Genomic DNA, 20,933 nt, shown 5'->3' with positions numbered 1-20,933 from the left:
TGTGTGTGTGTGTGTGCATGTGTGTATGTGCCTGTGTGTGTGTGTGTGTGTGTGCATGTGTGTGTGTGCTTTGCCTGTGAGTGTGTGTGTGTGTGTGTGTGTGTGTGTGTGTGTGTGTGTGTGTGTGTGTGCATGTGTGTGTGTGCTTTGCCTGTGTGTGTGTGTGTGTGTGTGTGTGTGTGTGTGTGCATGTGTGTATGTGCCTGTGTGTGTGTGTGTGTGTGTGTGTGTGTGTGTGCATGTGTGTGTGTGCTTTGCCTGTGAGTGTGTGTGTGTGTGTGTGTGTGTGTGTGTGTGTGTGTGTGTGTGTGTGTGTGTGTGTGTGTGTGTGTGTGTAATAATCTGATGTCATTCTTCTACCATGGTTAATGAGTCATATTATGTACATGTCCATTAAGACGGTCCAATTCCTGAGATCTTTTCTACATCACCCTCCTCTGCTATTGTTGACCAACATGTTTACCATTTTGTGTGTATTAAGAAAGTACTCTCTTTAATAAAAACAGATCTACGTGTAAGTTTGCGCGCACATACACACACACACACACACACACACACACACACACACACACACACACACACACACTTCACACTGCTGGCTCAGTTACAGCATGGTGGAGTGAAATACTGGCAGCACAGTGCCACTGTTATAATATAGTATGACCTCATCAAAATATTTACAGCCAGAACCAAACAAAGCTTCAGAACTGGAATGTTTATTAACTTCATTACTGCACAGAATCGTACTGCTTTGTCCTGATTTTTTAATAGCATTTTACATACCAAGTCCTGTTACCCAAGGCAGGTTTTGGCAACAAATGAAGGAAAGAAAGATGCATAAATTAATTATGTAGAAAATCTGAAGCAATTAAATAGAAAATAAAATAACTTGCATTTACATTTGCATTTATTACATTTAGCAAACTAAATATAATGCAGCTGTTGTACTAGTACATAACTATAAGCATAGGACAATAGAAATGGATTCAACTTTGATTTAGAGATTATTAAATTGCTAGATTGGGGCAAATCTAAGTTTGCCTGGGTCTTAGTTCTAATTCTGTTTAGCATACAATCTGAACAATGCTACACCATGTTTGGTCTGGGTTCTGGGTCCAAACTGCCAGGTGCCCATGGATCAAAGAGACCCGTATACTCTATGAGCATTTCAGCAGAGTATTCTGGGCCTAAGCCAATGGGTGATTTGTAAAATGGTATTAGTGCTGTGGGAGAGGCCAGCGGAGAGCTGCAGACGTGAACTCTGTCCTCTCTGTCCTTTTTGTCCTGGTGTGTGTTTTTTTTTGAGGAAGTTCAGTTTAAAGGAGAGTATATAGGAGTATACTACCATTATAGTAGATAAAAGCACGCACAAGTTTCTCTTTACCCTTTGATAAAAGGTGTGCTATATTTTTATAAGATGATAAAGCTGTTTGTTTTTTATTATTATTATTTATTTTTTAAATCTATTTCATATGGATAAAGGTGAGATCTGAGTGCATCAGAATGCTGAGATTTCTGACTAGTTTTAGTTTTTAGATACTAGATTAAACATGTACATTAATTTTGCCAGATATCATAACCCCTGTTTTTTTTTTTTTTTTTTTTTTTACTGAATCAAATGCTGGTGTTCCAAACGTTCAGAGGGAGTCCATTGGGCTACAGTCATCTGATGAGAGCACCGAGCTCATAGGAAATTGAGTTGTGTTATAGAATTTGGTGTAATCAGAGCATGCAGAGGTTACATAAAAGTGAACTGAGAACTGATCCCTGCAGAAACCCACAGATTACAGCTGTCCTATCAGATTCATAACTGCTGATCCTTACAATGTAACTCCTGCCTTCTAAATAAGACCCAAACCATTTGAAGAAGGTTCCTGATAGTCCTATCCAATTTTACAAGCTGTCGAAATGAATTCTGTAATCTACAGTGTCAAAAGAAGCACAAAGGTCTAGTCATATAATATCTTGACGGTTCACCAGGCGTATATCACGTAGTACCTTTATGAGGGCAGTCTCACTTCTATGATGGGGTCAGAAATCTGATTGGAATTTGTCATGATAGCCAGTTACATTAGAAAATTTGTGATATGTGATTACACAGATGCTCTTAAAGGCATTTCTGGCATTCATTGAAAAGGAAGATGTAGTGTGAACATGCAGAATACAAAAATCTCCACCCATATGCTTTTTAACCAATCACGTTAATCTCCGACCTATGATTGGTTAAACAATTAAGTTTATTCTGCTTCCAGGGCAGAGCTGCCTTCAGAACAGTTTTGAGTTATGCTTTTACATATGAGGTTGGTTGTACATCACTGTCTACATTATTTTGCGTATAAAGCGAAAACCTGATGCAAGTTTAAAGTTGTTAAGTGTAGAAGCATCCATAATTTTCCGTTTGAAGACTACATGGCAGCTGTTTTTAGGGTTGTTGGGACTACACGTTAGTGTAGTAGTGAGTCATGAAACGCTGGGGGCAGCTGTTCATCAACCACCAATTTACAAGGTGTCAAGACAACATGTCCACCATTTAAGATTACAAACAATTCTCAAGTGTTTCAGTCAGTTGTATGAAATTGAGACATGATACTCTGGTTAGTTTTGAGTGACATGGAGATTACATTGTCTCTTTATTTGTCTGTCAGGTTTTGATGGTAAGTGAACGTTTACATTTTTTTTCATTGTCAAAACTCGCAAATTCATTACATTTCTCAGCGGAGGGCAGTTGTGTGGTCATTTGCTTTTGTAATATGACAGTAATGCTGGTGCAGGTATTGTTGATGTTCCTGTTAATGATCCAAACATTTCCATGACATTTCAACATTTTTTTGTTGAATTGACCTGGAGTACATAAGCCAAGCTTGTGCTTGGTGGCATAGCTATAGCCTTCATAAACGGAGCTGGTTTGAAAATCCAGAGAGATCAACATGTCAAATAAAGCGCAACAATGATCAGAATGTGCCAAATCATTAACAATAATCTTAGAAATGTTGAGATCAGAGTGTGGAATTAAGGTGTGTGTGTGTGTGTGTGTGTGTGTGTGTGTGTGTGTGTGTGTGTGTGTGTGTGTGTGTGTGTGTGTGTGTGGATTCTGTAACATGCTGTAAAACATGCTATGAAATAAAGCAGATCGTTTCTTGGTCTTATTTTCCTTGGCATTATCTATGAGGACGTTAAATTTCCTATTTACAATTAAGCTGTCATAATCAGAAATAAACAGACATTACTTGTTTAATTGTACAATAACAATCAGTGAAAGGAAGCAAAATTTGTCGTAGTGCCTTAAGGAAGCATCTGATATTTGGTCATATTTCTCCAGTTCATTATGAACGCTGTGAATGTAACAACACTGTAGTGCTGCTCTGGTTACTGCAAGGACCGTGTTCTCCTTTAAACTGTGCAAGAGGCTGAAGTGAAAGGGGCTGTTGTGTTTTAAAGGTTCCTCCGAGGAGGGCCATGCCGTCCTTGAAGGCCTTGAAGAGCTTGTACAAGTGGGAGGTGCTGTGTTGAACTTGTCTGCATTCTTAATGTTCACCCTCAATGACTTTAGCGCATTCAAACATGTGTGCACGTCCACACCCGCTGCCTCTATTGATTTTCATTAGTTGTGCTGGAGCTGCAGGAAGAGACAGAGGACAGTAGTCCTGTCGTCCCCCATCAGCCTTGCACGTTGTCTTCATCTGCCTTCCAGCCCTGCACTGTTTTGCTTCAACACACACACACACACACACACACACACACACACACACACACACACACACACACACACACACACACACACACACACACACACACACACACACACACACACACATATCCCATAACACCACACAAGCATCAAGCATACGTGCACCCCTGGTAAAGTAAAACTGACCCACTGCAAAATCTAGACAGTGAAATTGTTTATAGTCAATTGGGTTTTACAAAAAAAATTTATAAATTTGAACTGTTGCCAAAATAAATGATATATCGGCAGATGTATCAACAATGTATAAGAATGTATTGAACAGAAGTGTTCCTGTTACTCATCTGTTAGACCCAGTAGAGTGAGATGTTCCTTCTTTCATAGTGATAAATGCAGGTAAAGTCTCACTGGGTGAGAGTTTCTGCTCATTGTTGTAAGCATAATCATATCAAACACTTCTGTTGCCATTGGAGCACACAGGTCATCTTTTGTCATATGGACATAGGTCATAGGTCATACGCTCTGGTGTTGCACCATTACTAATATTTCATTCGTTGTATTTGTCCTCGTAGAACATGGATATGCTCCACTCTGGATTTCTCCGTCTGTCTTGCAGTGGTGCTCTACAATGTCTCTTGAAGCTTGAGAGAACATTGGTTTCGCTCTGTCTGTCTTTCTCTGCCTCTTTCTAAATCCTCTGTCTCTCATTTCTTTAATCCTCTCTCAATGTCTTGCCTCCTTTCTGCCTTTTTTCTTCTCTCTCTCTCTCTCTCTCTCTCTCATTCTCTGCCTGCACTCTCATTTCTGTCGTCCTAAGCAGACAGGATCAGTAGGCCACTGCTATGAGAGGCTTATCATATCTGCTGGGACGGGCAGCTGATGCTCCTCGGTGCTGCTGCTCAGGGGCTGGTGAGAGGGATCTGACCAGCTCCTTGGCTTTAGCGGGCAGCACCAGACCTAATGTCCAGGGTGGCATGGACCTGGCTGCTGGGTCTTCAGTGGTCAAACAGGCATAAAAACCTGGCTGTACCGAACATCTCAAATGTGCTCCTCAGACTAAAGGAAATTAGCTAACAAAGCAATTAGTAGTAGTCTATCCATTATTGTCATGCGTTCTATAGTTGGTATGCCCTTTGAAATAAAACATAGTTAAGTGACATTTTAATTGAGTGTAGCAGCATGGTGTCCCAGGGTCTTTCTACAGGGTTTATCCACACACAAGTCTACAGTTTCATCTGCACTTTAGCTCCTTCAGATCTTCTTTTAATTATTGGGTTTCTTTTTTTAAGGTTTTTATGAAAAGGTTTAAATTGCCAATAAATTAATGTTGACAGATTTAACTTTATGGGTAAATTGTTTATGGTAATTTCCATCTTTCTGTTTTATCACAGATGGTTCCTCTTATCAACACAGCCACAGAAACTTTGCTAAACAACCTGAGCACGTTTGCAGAGTCTGGAGAAAGCGTGGACATCCACAGGTATGGCTCTATGTTTGTGAATGTGTTGGCTCTAGGGTGGGTTATAAATTATATTTGGTGAATAAACAACATTGGCTTTGTTTGAACCAATCGGGTTGCGGTGGTAACTGGAGTTTTGTTATGCAGGTGTTTTGGTTGCTTCACCATGGATGTGATAGCAAGTGTGGCATTTGGCATACAGGTGGACTCTCAGAAGGATCCAGAAAACCCGTTTGTTCACCACGCCTCCAAGTTCTTCTCCTTCTCTTTCTTCAGACCCATCATGTTCATCTTCAGTACGTCACACTGCCACATTGACCACACATCTAGACTAAAGCATCCTTCAGTGCCCATCTAGAAAAGAGCTATTTCCCATTTAATTATTGAACAGTAGAGATCACATCTCACTGGGAGCTCCCATAAACGGTGATATGAAATTCACTTTAATGAAGGCAGTATAAAGATATGGCACATTTATTGAACGGTACTGGAGAAAGAGGTCTCATTTAAAAAAGCCTTTGTCCTTGTGTTTATGACATAAGAATATTGGGGAGAAACATCTCGTGGTTGTCTTTCTTGTTCCTAGTGGCCTTCCCTTTTCTGATTGGGCCCCTCAGAGCGCTGATACCCAATAAAGGTCGTGATGAGATGAACAGCTTTTTCATCAACTCCATTCAAAAGATCATAAAACAGAGAGATGAACTGCCAGCCAGTCAGGTGCAGCACAGTCCCGAACGAATGAAAGATTGTATTCAGGCCACACACACTGCCACTCAAACTGTCTTGTCTTGACCCGTGACACTATAGCGACGGCGGGACTTCCTACAGTTGATGCTGGATGTGAGAAGTGGTACAGAGTGTGCTTCCCTGGAGCACTTTGATGTGGTGAACCACGAGACAGTCCAAGCCAATGTGCAGGGCCAGAGGGCTGAGGAACCTGACGACAGTCCTGCCGCCCTCGGGCACGAGTCACCCAGACACGCCCAGTCAAAGAGGATGATGACTGAGGATGAGATCATTGGTCAAGCCTTCATCTTCCTCGTGGCTGGCTATGAGACCAGCAGCAACACTCTGGCATTTGTTTGCTACCTGCTGGCCATCCATCCTCGCTGCCAGGAGAAGCTACAGAGAGAGGTGGATGATTTCTACACCAAATACGTGAGTCGGAGAAACAACATCTAGATAAGCATGCATCATGTACACGACCCAGTGTTACTGCCGTAATCTTTTTCTTCTGATTCCGCTTTAATCCAGTAGACCTTTCTTCTCTCACTCTTCACACTGTAGGACTTCAGATAAGAAGTTTCGTTTCTAAACCCGGGTGGCATTTACAACTTTAATAGTAAATGTCTTTATTTCTTAAGTGCGGTAGTGTGCGGTAATGTGTGTTAGTGTCTGTATCTGCTGTGGGGCCTATGTGGTCCTGTTTGTCCTCTTTTATATCCTCATATGATGAATGATGGCATATGTTGTCCTGTCTCCAGGAGAAATACTGCATACGGGGGCAAAACAGCAATCAATTGAAAAATACTGTCAAAAACTTTATACTGTAAGGTTCTCTGCAAAGTAAGCTGTAAACTAAACTGTTGTGTTTGGGGTTCTCAGCAATGTGGGTACAGCACATCTGGCTCCCGTCATTTACATGACTGCCTTCTTTTATACATGGCCTCTGCATACATGTGGCATCCACTCATAAATATAGCATAACCTTAAGATAATGAAGCAATTCTGTTTCATGGGCTTGTATGTATGAGTGAAGGGGAAACAGAGACTGGAGATCTTTCCTGTCTGAAATGCCAGCGACGTGTGGGCGAAGAGGAAGCTTCTTAGAAAGAGAATGGTCAGGGGGTAGCAGAGAGAGGTGTGTCATGGGTGAGAGCAGAGGTCTGTGTTAGCGCCCTCTGTTGGAGGGAGTGAAGGTGACCCAGACTGATCCTCATTGCTTTTTCAGAGTGTATTTTCATCCATCTACACTGAGGTCGTGTTACCCAGCAGTGTAATGTCCCGAAGTCTAAGCTCTGGATAAACAAAACACTGGCAGAGTTTGTGCGTAATGCTGTTTTGATGAAATCTGTGATTAAACTGAGGTCAGGGGAGGGGGAGAGTCAAGCATCCGCATTGAGCAAAAAGACAGGAAGTGTGAGCACTCACCGGACTTCACACTGGTTTGATTTAGCAGTGCTGACTGGAGCGTCGCCGTTGGCTGCAGTGCTGTCGTTAGGCAGGAACGTCCGGCCTCTTTGTCTTCTTTACCCATGATGTTGCTGTAATGGCATACATGAAAACGCACACAAGCACACACAAACACCCCCCCCCCCCCCCCACACACACACATACACACACACATACACATAGCTTCATTAATCATGTATCTGCACCACATGCATTGTGTGTGAATCTTCACCTCTTAATCTTAATCCCTGGAGACCAAGACCAGCTTGTTGCTCATATCCAACATGGTATTGGTCAGTCTCAGTCTCTCTGTCTCACGTTTATGTTGTCCATGTTGTCCACACTCTCACATGCTCTGTTCATCCATGCTCAGGACGGCTGGACCGTTTTAGCCATTTTTGATACGCCACAGAATGTTTGGACGAAAAAGCCAGTCGGTTGTTTTTGGGGACACCCCCAAAAAATCTATGGGCAGGTATGAATATTTCATACATGGCATCTTTGATGTCTAGTGTCTTCTCATTCTAATCCAAGGTTGTTGTGAGACTTGTGATATTAATGACTTGTTTTGCTCACACCTGGTCTTAAAATGGAAGCTATTATTAGATCATGTTTGATGCATATCTTGTTGTTTTTCATCATTCATTTGATGCTTACTTCAGCATTATGTAATATGATAAATCCTTTAGTGAGGTATTTTTTCAAGGTAGGCCTGGGTAATCGATTGCAAATTGCAGAACAGTGCCTGCAATTTATCTCATTGCTATTGAGGTGAGACCATAATAGGGTCCTTTTGTAAAAGTGTTTGTTTCACGCTAGAAATTTGTTGTGGTAAAAGTTTCAAAGAAACTTGTCCTTCAGAGTAAGGCGTGCAGTGGACTTGGGGCGTGCAGTTCCGTCCGGTATCAGCAGGACGAGGTTTGTGAGTTGGTGTTTGTGTGTTTGTGGACGTGGTAGCACACAGCAGGATCCGCTTCATGCCGAGCGCTCGGGTGCCGGCCACAGTGCGTCCCGCCATAATGGATATGAAGGTCAACCCCCCCTGCCCCGCCCGGGGCGATGGGGCCTGGCATGGCTCCTGAATTTAGCTCTGTAAAGGGCCTTTCAGTTTATTTTGTAAAAGCATCTCGGTGCTCTAACTGAAGGCTTCGACGTGGACCGCGTTCCAAATGTCACTCTCCCGATCAGCAGCGGAGAGCGTTGAGTTTGGGCCGTGATTCAGATGGGGTGAGATCACTCATTAGAGCTCAGTGCTTCCTCTTCATAGTCAGTTGTTATCCAAGCAGTATTGTGATTTGGGTGATAGCATGTAGCATGTGCATAATGCTCACACGGGTTTAATGCCACAGTCACGGCATAGAATCCTGGAGCAATATAGCAATGGATCAATATGAGTTTACCAGTAGTGACGTTTGGGTTGAGCCGAATACTTTGCCTGTAAACTTTAAGGCATAATTAGTGAGACGTTACTGCTGTAAACCCACTTAACAACACATGCTAAATAGGATGGTCTCCCACCTTCTAGCCTTCACACAGTCTGAGACTGTGTGTCTGTAATAACATGGCTCTAGCAAGCAGCGGTTAGAGCACTGGGTGGTTTAAGTGGCAAACGTGTAGATGTCTGGCAGCCTAACGAGTGTGTGTGAGTGTGAGGCTGCCCGCACACACTGACCTGCTGATCCAGCCGCTCGGTTTCTCAGCCGGGGCTGTGAGGGCCTCCCCAGGGGGGCCTGCATTCATTTGCCTTTTTTATCTGCATAAATAGCAGGGCAAGATGAAGTGAACCGTCACCTAATGAGAAAGGAGGGGGGCAGAGAGAGGGAGAGGCAGGGAGAGGTGGGGGGTGAGGGGGAGAGAGGGGGAGAGGGAGAGGTGGAGTTTGAGGAGAGGGGGAGGGGGGATTGTGGAGCTGGAGCAGAGGCTCAAGCGTGGGGGTGGGGGGGGGTTGATAGTGGTGAGCAGGGTCATTGTGGGGAAACAAGAATATGGGCTGAGCCATCAGTAATGCTGCATCTGAAGAGAGAGGAAGGGAGGTTTGGCTTTTGTGCGAGTCCGTTAAATCCATTCATCCATCCACATTAGACAGGTCACCTCCACTGACTCCAGGGTTTGATTTGAATGAACAGCGGAGAGGCAGTTTGATTATTCCGTACACAGTGTGTACTCAAGGCGAATGATCAGGCACTATAGGAACGAGCTGACTCTTACCTTGATACGTCTTTGATGGAATGTAGATGTTTAGGAAGAATAAGATGAAGGCCATATGTTGCTGTTACTAATGCACTCCATAATACAGGACCTCACTGCAGCCTTCTCAATGTGTTACATTAACAATGTTCTTGACTTTGTCAATTTATGAATTTTGTATGTTTCCTTTTTTCCCCTCTAGTGTCAGTTGGAATTGATTGAATCTGTAAATGTTGAAAGAAACAGAACATTAGAGAGTATACATACAAAGACATATATGTGATTTCATAAACAAATCGTTTGTGTCATAGTGTGAAAACTGTCTGATGTTTGATGAGGGTTTGGGTGAATGAAACACAGAACAGGGAATGTAACAATCTGACATGCTACAGAATATGGAGTTTTGTGTATATAAGAGGATGTGAAATAAAGAGAAGTAGGGTAAACAGACAGAGAGAGGGAGGAAGGGAGCAAAAGAGAGAGAGAGAGAGAGAGAGAGAGAGAGAGACAGAGACAGAGACAGTGATACTGAGACACAAAGGCAGCAGGAAAGCGAGCAGTGTGCAACTTGACTTTCCTGTCTGTGAATTATTCACTGTGTGTGTGGGGCCCCCAGGGGCCTTTTTGCCTGGTTCATCTCCTCCCGCTCCTCTCACGCAGCCCAGAATGAAGGCATCTCCAGCGCTAAACTCAATAACACAGCCTTTCATCCTGCACCAACCACCGCGCTACAGCTGCCGCCTCCCATACACGGTGCTGTTATTTGTCTTGTAGCTTTTCCAGAACAATCCGGGGCCTTTGCAATGAAGGGTTAGAACCCGACCTGTGGCCTCGACTTGCTTACTTGATTTTTTGAATGAGGGGAAGCTTGTGGAATAGTTCTAACTCTGACAATGGTTCTAATTCTACTACAATAGTTCTAATTCTACGACAATAGTTCTAATTCTACTACAATATTTCTAATTCTACTCTACTAGAGTAGTTCTAATTCTACTACAATAGTGCTAATTGTACTACTACTCCACTTATGCTTCTGTTGAACCATTGAACTGTTTGGTAATTGTCTAATAAAATCACTAAATTGTCTGATGATTCCAAACATGGCAGTGAGCAGGACAGGACACGGAGGTGCGGTGAGTGTCCCTCAGCCGTGAGGAGGTCTGTGATGGGGAGTAACTCTACATCCTGGGGTGCAGCACTACAAAACCTACACATGGGTTGATTAAGGGGCCAGACGCACAGTGAGAGAAAGAAACTGAACCATACATGGTTGTCTGTCCTTTATGGTTTCTAATCATGGGTATGGCGGTCAAGTGTGGATCACCGGGGAGAGGGGCTGTCTCCCGCTGCTGTTTCCCCTACTGCTGTGGAGAGACTTCTTATCCTGTGTTTTTTTTTCTTATCTCTAGATTGGGGATGCTTGTCACGCTGTGATGAAAAGATGAAAAGACAAAATGGTGGACCGGGCTCTCATTCCCTCTATAATCTCTTTTTTTTTCTCTATCCATCTCCTCCTCTCTCTTCCTTCCTCATTCTATTCTCTCTTTCTTTCCTTCATCTCTTTCTGCCCCCTCCTTCTCTTAGTGTCAGGGGAGTGGGGTGGGGGTATGGGGGGGGGGGGGTGGAGATGCATTAAGGAGAATCGTGTCAGAAGTTTGTCTCAAGGTTTGTTTATATTTGTAGTTTGGTTCCTTTCGCCTGAACCGTAGCAGAAAACGATACATTGTTGTTGATTATTTTAGTCCTGCACGCAGTGCCACATTCGCCGCTGAGCTGTAGATGTACAGCTCAGATGTAAACAAAAGTCTATATGGAAATATTATGTTCTGACTGAACAGCTTTTATAATGCGTGTTTTGTGCAGATAGCGAGACCAATGAATGCTGTGCTGAGTGACGTCACGGGGGCGCTGAGGATGTGGGGTGGGAGTTCTGCCATCTGAAAACTCAGCAAATGCTGACGAGCGCATTAGCGAGGCAAAACGGCGGGAGGAGCTCCTCCACTGCAGGAAGTGCGTTTTGAGTCCATGGGCACTTTTGTGCTTTTGCTTCAGTATAGTACGGTTACGCTCCCTGAGGCAAATGTTAATGAGGCATTCTACTTCCTCGGTGGTGCATATTGGCCCACAGCTCATCCCCACTACCACCACCCTGTTCTCTCATACGGTGCTAAGGGTCGCATCTCGTGACATCACATCCTTTGTTTGGACCATTCGGTGCCAGAGTTCATTTGGGAGCAGACCACGACCAACCATGTCAAGGATTTGGTCCGCTGTGTCGTTTATTTGATGTGCAACAGAAATGCAGCATTCTCACCTGCTCAAACGACGTGTAAGATTGCACCAGGATTCGTTTTAATCTAACCAATGCTGCCAAGTCTGAAAGCACCTTTCCTCTGTCTGTCTGTCTCTGTCTCTCTCTCTCTCTTTCTATGTCTCTCTGTCTCTCTCTCACTCTCCCTCATCCTCACTCAGTCTGTCTTTGCCTAAGGCAACTAGGTCAGAGCAGAAGAAGCCTACGTGTGGCTGTCCATGGAATGGCAGAATGATGGACAAAATATCCCACTGCTGTGATCTCCAACTTACAGCAATATGATGGTCGATTTGTCAGAATTGATCAGGATCTGTAAATGTCAGAATGCTTTAAGGAACATATCCAACATAAATCATGAAAGCTGATTTTATGAGAGAGTGTTCCTTTGTTCAGTTCTTATAGCTAGTTCATTTGAGATTAGGGCTATACATTATAGTATAGTGCTCGATACTTGTTATTGCCTTTAGTATTGGCTTTACCGTCACATCCAACACATCTGGTGTTCTTTGGTAACATTTACTTTTTATCGCAGTGCTGTAATCTTCCAGTTCAGGGCAAGCTCACGTGTCTGCTGTGTGACCATGCTCACCTGTCTCAGATGTGATTGAGGAGTGTCTGTGGCCTGTACGGATGTCATAGGCATGTACACTTATCTGAAAATGTTTGATTATTTTCTTGCTGTTTGTGTGTTCGTCTTCTGTTGTCACTGACACATTACGTGTTCACAGGTGGCATGCTTAATTTGTCAAACAATTCTACATTTTATGCACAGGTATGTGGCACAGTTGGGGCTTGAACTTCAGTGGTAGTGCAGGGCTCATCTGTATCTGATCACTTATCCGAGCGGTCTTGCAGTCGCTCATCAACACACGCACGTTTGTTTACACGCAGACACACTTCCTGGACGTGTTTCTTAACCCTCAGTTTCATGGTGTAAGTCATTTGTTCAGAGTTGGGAGGGGAAAACAAACTCGTCTTAAGAACAGATGCTTGAGCTTTTCTGTTATGCCATTGATGATGCTGATTACGACTGGAGGGTGAGGAATACGACTCCCATGTTTGTTATTTGGGTGTTTCACTCTGGCTGCTTTAATAGAGCAGATGGAGTCGTCAGAATCCTGCAGCCAGGGGGAGTGTATGGGCTTGGTGCACCCACCCTCATAAAGAAGAGCGCTGTAATTCAGCCATTCCTTCCTGACTGATGCACCATGGAACCACAACAGCTGTCATTGTTAACCCTCAAGCTCCACCCCACCCCCGTTGCCATGACTCCTGGAGGGTATGTAAATTAGCCACTTTACTGCTGCTGTGTCAGTGATGGACAGTGATATTTACCTGTCTGTTTTATTTATGTCTGTTGTGTTTAATAGAATGAATACCAAATGAATACCAAATCTAGCGTGTGTGTGTGTAATATAAAACATAATGTGACTTTTGCAATGCAGTTAATACAATAGGATCTTGATGTGGTTCGATTTACTAGCGAGCCTCTTCTTATGCATTTGATTCTGTTAGGTCTACATCTCACAATCATGTAGACCTGTGCCACTCATATGTGGCACAGTTTTAAGAACCACGTTTCATATAAAGAGCAGATTTGTCCGCTTTTTAAATCCCTACCAACAGTGAGTCTCAAAGCTTAGTTTCTGTTGCCTTTGTTTATTGCTCTGGGTGTTTTGACTGTTAAGTGAAGGTTCGTCACATGAGACTCCTGGCGAGCGTTAGTAGTGCAGTGATTGTAATCCCCATTTTCACAGTGCTCACTAGTGGCATGTTATTATCATTATAACAAACCCTCATAATTGCTTTCACTGCAGTGGCCTCATGACCTGTCATTTGAATGTCCATTACAGCGCTGTTCTCTGGCACATCAGGCTAAATTAAATAAAGGTGCTCAGAGTAGCTGTGAGTCTGAGCGCAGAGGCAGTGTAGGGTGTTTTTTACACAGTATATATATATATATATATATATATATATATATATATATATATATATATATATATATATATATATATATATATATATATACAGTATATATATAATTATATGATTTGCATCACTATATAATTAAGCATCACTGTATGTATATAAATAAAAAACAATTGCTGTTGACTGTTCTTTGTAAGTTATTTTAGTTTAGATAAAAAACAAACCAAAAGAATCATCTGCATTAATAAAACCAAATATTTATGACAGAACAAAATTGCATTGAAAGATACAGTGTGCAAATTCAGAGAATAGTTTCTAACCCTGGCAGCATGGAGGTGCACACACTCCTCACAGCTCCAGTGTCCAGGGGACCCAGCCCTGGCCCCAGACCCGGCACTAGACCCAGCCCCAGACATAGACCCAGCCCCGGCCCCAGATACGGCACCAGACCCAGCTCCAGACACAGACCCAGCCCCAGCCCCAGACCCGGCACCAGACCCAGACCCAGCCCCAGACTGGCATCCCTCTGAACCAGTGTGAGCTGCATGTGTGTGTATGTATATATACTGTGACCTGAATGGAATAAGCACTTTGGAAGGTGAATGATTTAATGCTTATGATGTTTTCTGTATGCTATTAATAGTTTCATTGTAAAGAGATATGGATTGCTAGGTTACCAATGTGTTTTATGCAACAGTCCTTCAGTGTTGTCTTACTAGGAGCAAAAGTGTTCAAAATAAAGATCCATATAAATGACTGTTGTGTGTTCAAGCAGGAGTATAGCAGCAGTATAGCTTGTTTTTACAGATTAGTTTAAGAATTTATGAATATGCCTCTAGGAGTAGGTAAATTAGAAATGTGGCTTTGATATATGGATAACTAGGTGCAAAGGTCTGCAGGGCAAGAAGAATATACTTATTTTAAGAAAATTCTGGGGAAACTGGCTAATATCACATGCTTATAACAGGGCAAAATGTACTTAAGTTAAATAATTCTTGAATAGTTTAAGATAATTTAGTGTTTCTAAGTGATTTGAACTTTATGCTGGTTTCAAGCAGTCTGTTACTTTTGCTTACACTAAATATGTTTTAATTAATGTAATTTATTTCACTTTATTTATGGTCAATAACGTTGTTTTTCATCCTGAACTGTTCCAGGGACACTTCAACTGTACCAAACTCCTTTTTTTGCACCACTTACTCCTGTTTTGTCAATATTTCAGACCATTGATTTTCTAGCCACATCATTTTATTTAGCCATTTGCAATTCATTCCCCATCATTTAGTTTTTTCTCTTGTACTGTACTGTTGTACTGTATCAGTCATTTGGCTAGCTACCTCCATTTGATTAGAACACAGTCCCGAGACCCTCAATAAATCTTTCTAATTAACAGTTTTCCAGTGGAAATGATCATACTGATGGAGGTAAAGTAAGGCAGGGGTGTAGGGCTCTAGTGTGATGGTGCCTGATGTTGGTGTAATGGCTGCATTTCGTGGGTCTTGCGTATTGTGGTGTTATTGTGTGAAGGTCTACCCTCACAATCTGACACTTATACGTCAGAGCTGCCACACGGTCTGGTAGTATTTTATAGCTGCTTGTTTCCTCTTTTTACAATACTATTCGAGCACTTTTGTCAGAAGAATGTTCCAAGCACGGTGGTTTTGTCTGGTTTACGCCACAGAGACGTGGTTCCTTCCACCTGCTCCTCTCCACGCATGACCAGGCTGCATAGTGAGGAGACGCATTCTGCGTCTCGTCCTGGTGAAAGACGTTCCACTCGGACACTAATTACGTTTGTGCGTTAACGGCACTCTCGAGGCTCGCCTAGTTTAAGCACGTAGCTGTGTCTTCATCACTGTCAATAATCATGAATACAGCTTCAGTGAGCATTCCACAACGCATAGAAGATAAGGCATGTGAAAGGGCGCCTGCTAATTGCTTGATTGTGATTTTCTGTATCTTGCTTCACATTTTCTATAAGGCATCACTTTCAGTAGCACTGAGTGACCTATATTTCATGTATTTTGTACTACTATATAAATATTCTTGATTCATGGTGTAGGAATATCACAGGGATTAAAGGCTTAATCCGGGATATGCTGTGGTCACACAGATTTGAAAATATGTGCACAGATGCACGCACCTGCAGGCATAGAAGAAAGCCAGCCATAAACATGAGGTTTCACCTCCATAATGTAAAGAGTAATGTTTGTTTGTCTGCCAGTCCCAGTGGGCCATAATGGGAAAGAAAAGGGAGACATAAACAGAGGCATGCAAGCCGGGGGGGGGTCTCAGAAGGGCCCCTAAGAAGGGCCTCTATACTAAGCCAAGCTTACATCTCACACACAGTCACTCGTGATCTCATTGGCTGAAAGGGGGACTGATGATAATACCAAGGCTCTCAGAAATATGCAAAGAAAATGGACTGTTTTGTCATGCTGTTTCTTTGTGCACAACAAGGGCTCCCCCCTTAGCAATCCATTTAAATCAAATGTCGAGGCATTCTATTTAGGTCAGAGCGTGTTTATAGAGGCCCTCAGCTGGATTCGTGTAGTCTTTGTCATTGTAAGTAAGGGACCTGAAGAGAGAATCCACTAAGTGGGCTTAGTTTATTTAGTGGAATTCTGTTCCTTTTAACTTTCACAAGTGGCATTATTGCAGCATATTGTAACGAACAGAGCTGAGCAGGTGGGACGCATATGCAGATATGGAGTTTTAATCAAAGGAACTAACACAAAAACACATACCATTACAAAGACCTGAGGTGACAAGAACGGCTAAACACAAAGAGCATGTACAACAAAAAATCATAAACAACAAACCAGAACTTACAACCAGAACATATCTCTCACAACTTACTACTGATGACATACAACTTACAACATTCAATAACCCACAACCACCAGGACCAAACACAGGACTTAAATACAGCAACTAAACAAGGGACACAACAAGACACACCTGAAGGTGATAACGAGGGGCAGGGAACATGGCAGGGGTGTGAAACCAGAGACAACTAGGAAATGTCAAAATAAAAGACACTCAAAACACACAGAGAACAAAACAAAAGTCAAGACTGACAAGGGGGGAGACAGGAACACATGACACATATAGAGTATTCTGGAAAATGCAGTTAGGAACATCTTATATGTACAACAAATATGATTATTCTGAAGCAATATAAGAAACGTTTATTTCTTACTGGAGATGTTTTTATACTTTACATGTGGTGCCCACACTGGACCTCTTGGCTAGAGCGGGGAGTCAGAAAAAGCTTCACGAATCCCAGCATTATGGAAACAGGATATATATTTCCCATTCAGTGTCGCCACTTGCCTGTAGACGGGTTAGATGTTTTGGGTACATCCGGTGTGTGTGTGTAAAAGTCCCACTGCCTTAGGACACCTTGGTCAGCCTTCTCCCCTCTTCATGTCTGGGTGAGTGATTCCCTCTGGACCGGCTTGGTCCGCAGCCTCACTCAGCACTCCCAGCTTGGTGCCGGGACATGTCTAGTGCAGCTTGACACTTGGTGGGATTGTAATTCCAAACAGGGATGCATTTCCCAGCAGGGCCAGTTGGGAATTGTGCTCTTCTTTACCATCTCTGGTATGTTCCACTTTGTCTCTTGCTCTTCGTGAGACAAACGGAAACTTCATGTCACCGCACTTAGACGGCGGTAACTCTCTCTTCCCACTGGTATCCCGAACAATACTGTCCACTACTGTCTCAGTATGTGCAAAACTTACCTGCTGCAATACCCTCTCACCCACTCAGCAAATAAAAATCAACCCAACTCGGTCAGTTACCCCTGCCCGTCTGTTACACTTCTCATCCATTCATAACAGAGTCTCATTCTAATAGAAAACTGAATTATATTTGTGCCCTAATGTCTTTTTTCAGGGTGCTCGGTGAGTTTGAAAAGATCTGAAAATACGTGCGGTGGCTGTGTTTGGGTGTGTTGGGCATGTGAGTGATCATGTGCCATGATGAATCCGCCCTTCAAATGTGACTGCATGATAAATCCTACTAGTCCCCACACACTGTAAGAAGACAAATCCGTCTAGAAAGGTCTGCCTACACAGGACTCTGCTTCAGAGTCCTCAGGACCTGATCTGTCCTGCCTTTTACCATGTTCTCCCAGAATGTAGGCTCATTTTATCAATTGTGAATGTGGCCCTTGAAAAGTGGATCTTGAACGATGATGTAAAATGGCTGTAGGATGTGCCAGGTAAGCGGTGGAGTTGGTATCAGCCTCGTCTCGCTCTCAGAGTAACTTCTGCTCCATTTTCTCCCAGCGGGCCTTTCAGTGAGCGTGTTATTGAATTGCACATCTTAACATTTTGTGCCTCTGTCCTCCAAGTCTCCGTATCGAGTCTTTCATTAAGGACATGTCACACTGTCCGGGACTCAGTGTAGCCACCAACAAGAAGTGACAGCACAGACAGACAGGAGGGTGTGTGTGTGGAGGGTGTCTGGTCCGGGAGTCTCTCGCACACTGCCTGCTCGTCCGTTTGTGATTTGAGTGATTTGAGCCTGGCCAGACATGTATAATAACCTCAGTCTGGCAGTTAGTAGCTGAGGGTGGAACATCTCGAAGGGCTTTCTGACCTCCAATGCTCACAAAGCTTACTCAGTACTCTCACTCTTATATGTAGCACATGTCACCATACACACTCAACTACACACCAGTTGTCTGGTTTTTGTAAATTATATTATGCTAATACATACACAAGGATATGACCATTTGTTGGTCTGATTTGTTACTGAATTTTTATGAGTTATGCAGACAGTCATTGGACCGAGTTAAAGCAATTGAAAAAGAAAAAAAAAACATGATTTGATGAATTGATGGAGTCCGTCTCAAGAGGAAATTTGCATGAAATTATTTTTCTTTTCAGAGCTTTGAATTTTGCTGCAATACTGCCCCCTGCTGGAAATTTGTTGTCATATCTCCACATTATTCTCAGTACAGAAGTGATGTAGCCAATTAAAACAATTGTCAACATGGACGTAATTTTGATTTCAAAAGTGGGGGGGATATGGATTCGTCCCTATTTAAATATTTGGTTTTAACCGTAAAAACTGGGGGGGACCAAAACTGGCTTTTGAAAAAGTGGGGGGGACATGTCCCCCCCGTCCCCCCCCAAATTACGTCCGTGATTGTCAATATGCATTTTGATATAAAATGTATTTTGCTGTTTTAAATCCAAGCCAATGAATGTACTGTCTATGCGTTTTTTGTAGGGGTCAGCAGATTACAGTAATGTCCAAGAGCTGAAATATTTAGACATGGTTGTGTGTGAAGCCCTACGTCTCTACCCTCCTGGATTTAGGTACGGCTGCACCAAACACTTCAATCACACATGCAATCACAACCACATAGATGGGGTTTTATCAACTGTGATTCTACAGCAGTATGACATTTATATTCCCAAAGTATATGCAACACATTCAGTATATGGGCTATTACATATGCACATATAGATGGGTAGATAGCACATATTCCGATGTTACATTTTTATCCTCTTTGCGATGCTCCTCCTATTAGGTTTGCAAGAGAGGTTGAACATAACTGCTGGGTGAATGGGCAATTTCTACCCAAAGGAGTTACCATAGAGATTGCTGCAGGGTTCCTGCACCACGACCCCGAGCACTGGACTGAGCCAGAGAAATTCATACCAGAAAGGTCAGAGACCTTCCATTCAGTCACTCGTGTGTGGGTTCATCTGTGGCATGCTGGGATGGACTGGATGTAAGCAGAGTCACATGACCCAAAGTACGTCTTCTGTCTGTCTATCTTCTGCGTTAACACTGGCTGGTTCTAGGACAGGTTCTAAAGCTCTTCAGTTTGTCAGTTGCTTAAAGCTAAGCATTTGCAAAACAACTACATAAAAAATTCCAAAATGTACAAAACAGTATTTCAGCAGTATCACAATATCTAATATAGTATAATATATAATATCCAATTTCTAACTCCGGTGAATGTAGCACTCGTTTGAAGCACTCGTGTGGGTGGAGGTCTGTGTTGGTGGTGCGGGGGTTGATGTGGGAGCTGACAACTCCATCCTGCTCCATCAGGTTCAGCCCCGAAGCCAAGGCCACGCGACACCCTTTCGTTTATCTGCCTTTTGGAGCGGGGCCTCGGAGCTGCGTGGGCATGAGACTAGCTCAGCTGGAGATGAAGGTGGCACTCGTCAACATTATTAGGAGATTTAACGTGATGGCCTGTGAAATGACCAAGGTGACATCACCAAACAGTAGCTCTATAACAATATAAGCATAGAAATGATCCAAACACTCTGGTAAACATAATCTACAGTACATACGTAGGTTAGAATATCTTCTAAAGGGATCATGTAAAATGTGTGGCTAAATCATAAATCTAAATCTATAACATGACACTTGTTTTTATGTCTTACAGGTTCCTCTTGAATTAAAGTCAAATACCACCCTGGGACCTAAGAATGGCATTTTTGTTAAAATTACAAAGAGGGAGAATTCAGATGATATATGACAACTCTTTCTGCTGTGAGTTCTTGTACATAGGAGATGGAAATGTAAAAAGAGTTATTTTAGTCTTGGTGGTATCGGGGTGGTAATGCAGTGAAAGATGTGCTTGGCTACAAGGCATGATTGTGGCAGTAACCCAGCTCAATCTTTTCCAAAGCTGCAAGGGAAGTCTTCTAAACATGTCTGTAAACACATCTTGCTATCATTCTTTAAGGCTAGATGCTCAATTTTGATGTACTGTTCAGATAAAAAAAAGGTGTGCTTGTTCACATTATCTTTTTACTCTGGATTGTACCCACCGCTGTTCTGAGAACATCACGCCCTGAACTGCCTCGCTTTGACTTCGCATATATCCAGAAGTAAACAACATACTCTATCATCCTGTTTTTATCTGGAAACACTGTGTACTTCACTAGAGATTTTAACATCTCTACATGTTTTACTACAGTAAAGATGCTACAGTATCTTTTTCAGATGTTTGTATATTTTCCCCAGCCGTCCTCTGTTCTTCTCGTGTTTGTTCTAATAGCCCACGTTAAGATTGCCCTGATCTCCTAGCATCTGACACTAACCTTGTTGACCTTTCACAGGACCTTCCCTCTTTCACTGTTAACGAGGTAGCCTAAGGTTCCTTCCTGGAAACACCCTAGTCAGGATTTGAACCCCTGACCTCCTGTACC

The 20,933-nt window shown here is 42.8% G+C and overlaps 1 protein-coding gene across 3 annotated transcripts in view; it reads left to right on the top strand.

The window, feature by feature from the left end:
* Window positions 1-20,726, top strand: part of tbxas1 (thromboxane A synthase 1 (platelet)) — a 52,986-nt gene extending 32,260 nt beyond the window's left edge. For 2 of the 3 annotated variants that reach the window (XM_076992344.1, XM_076992345.1), the window contains exons 7-14: window positions 5,077-5,165; window positions 5,292-5,440; window positions 5,731-5,861; window positions 5,952-6,302; window positions 18,988-19,076; window positions 19,292-19,429; window positions 19,822-19,984; window positions 20,165-20,726. In XM_076992344.1, coding sequence (XP_076848459.1) covers window positions 5,077-5,165; window positions 5,292-5,440; window positions 5,731-5,861; window positions 5,952-6,302; window positions 18,988-19,076; window positions 19,292-19,429; window positions 19,822-19,984; window positions 20,165-20,257 — 1,203 coding nt within the window. In that variant the 3' untranslated portion in view covers window positions 20,258-20,726. Of the gene's footprint in view, window positions 1-5,076; window positions 5,166-5,291; window positions 5,441-5,730; window positions 5,862-5,951; window positions 6,303-18,987; window positions 19,077-19,291; window positions 19,520-19,821; window positions 19,985-20,164 lie in introns of those variants that run through there. The other variant, XM_076992346.1, reaches the window with a different exon arrangement.
* The last annotated feature ends 207 nt before the right edge of the window (window positions 20,727-20,933 follow it).

This window comes from Brachyhypopomus gauderio, chromosome 2 (genome assembly GCF_052324685.1).
Source record: "Brachyhypopomus gauderio isolate BG-103 chromosome 2, BGAUD_0.2, whole genome shotgun sequence".
Lineage (NCBI taxonomy): Eukaryota > Metazoa > Chordata > Actinopteri > Gymnotiformes > Hypopomidae > Brachyhypopomus > Brachyhypopomus gauderio.
Note: the sequence above shows the minus strand (reverse complement) of the source record. Positions and strands in the feature narration are given on the sequence as shown.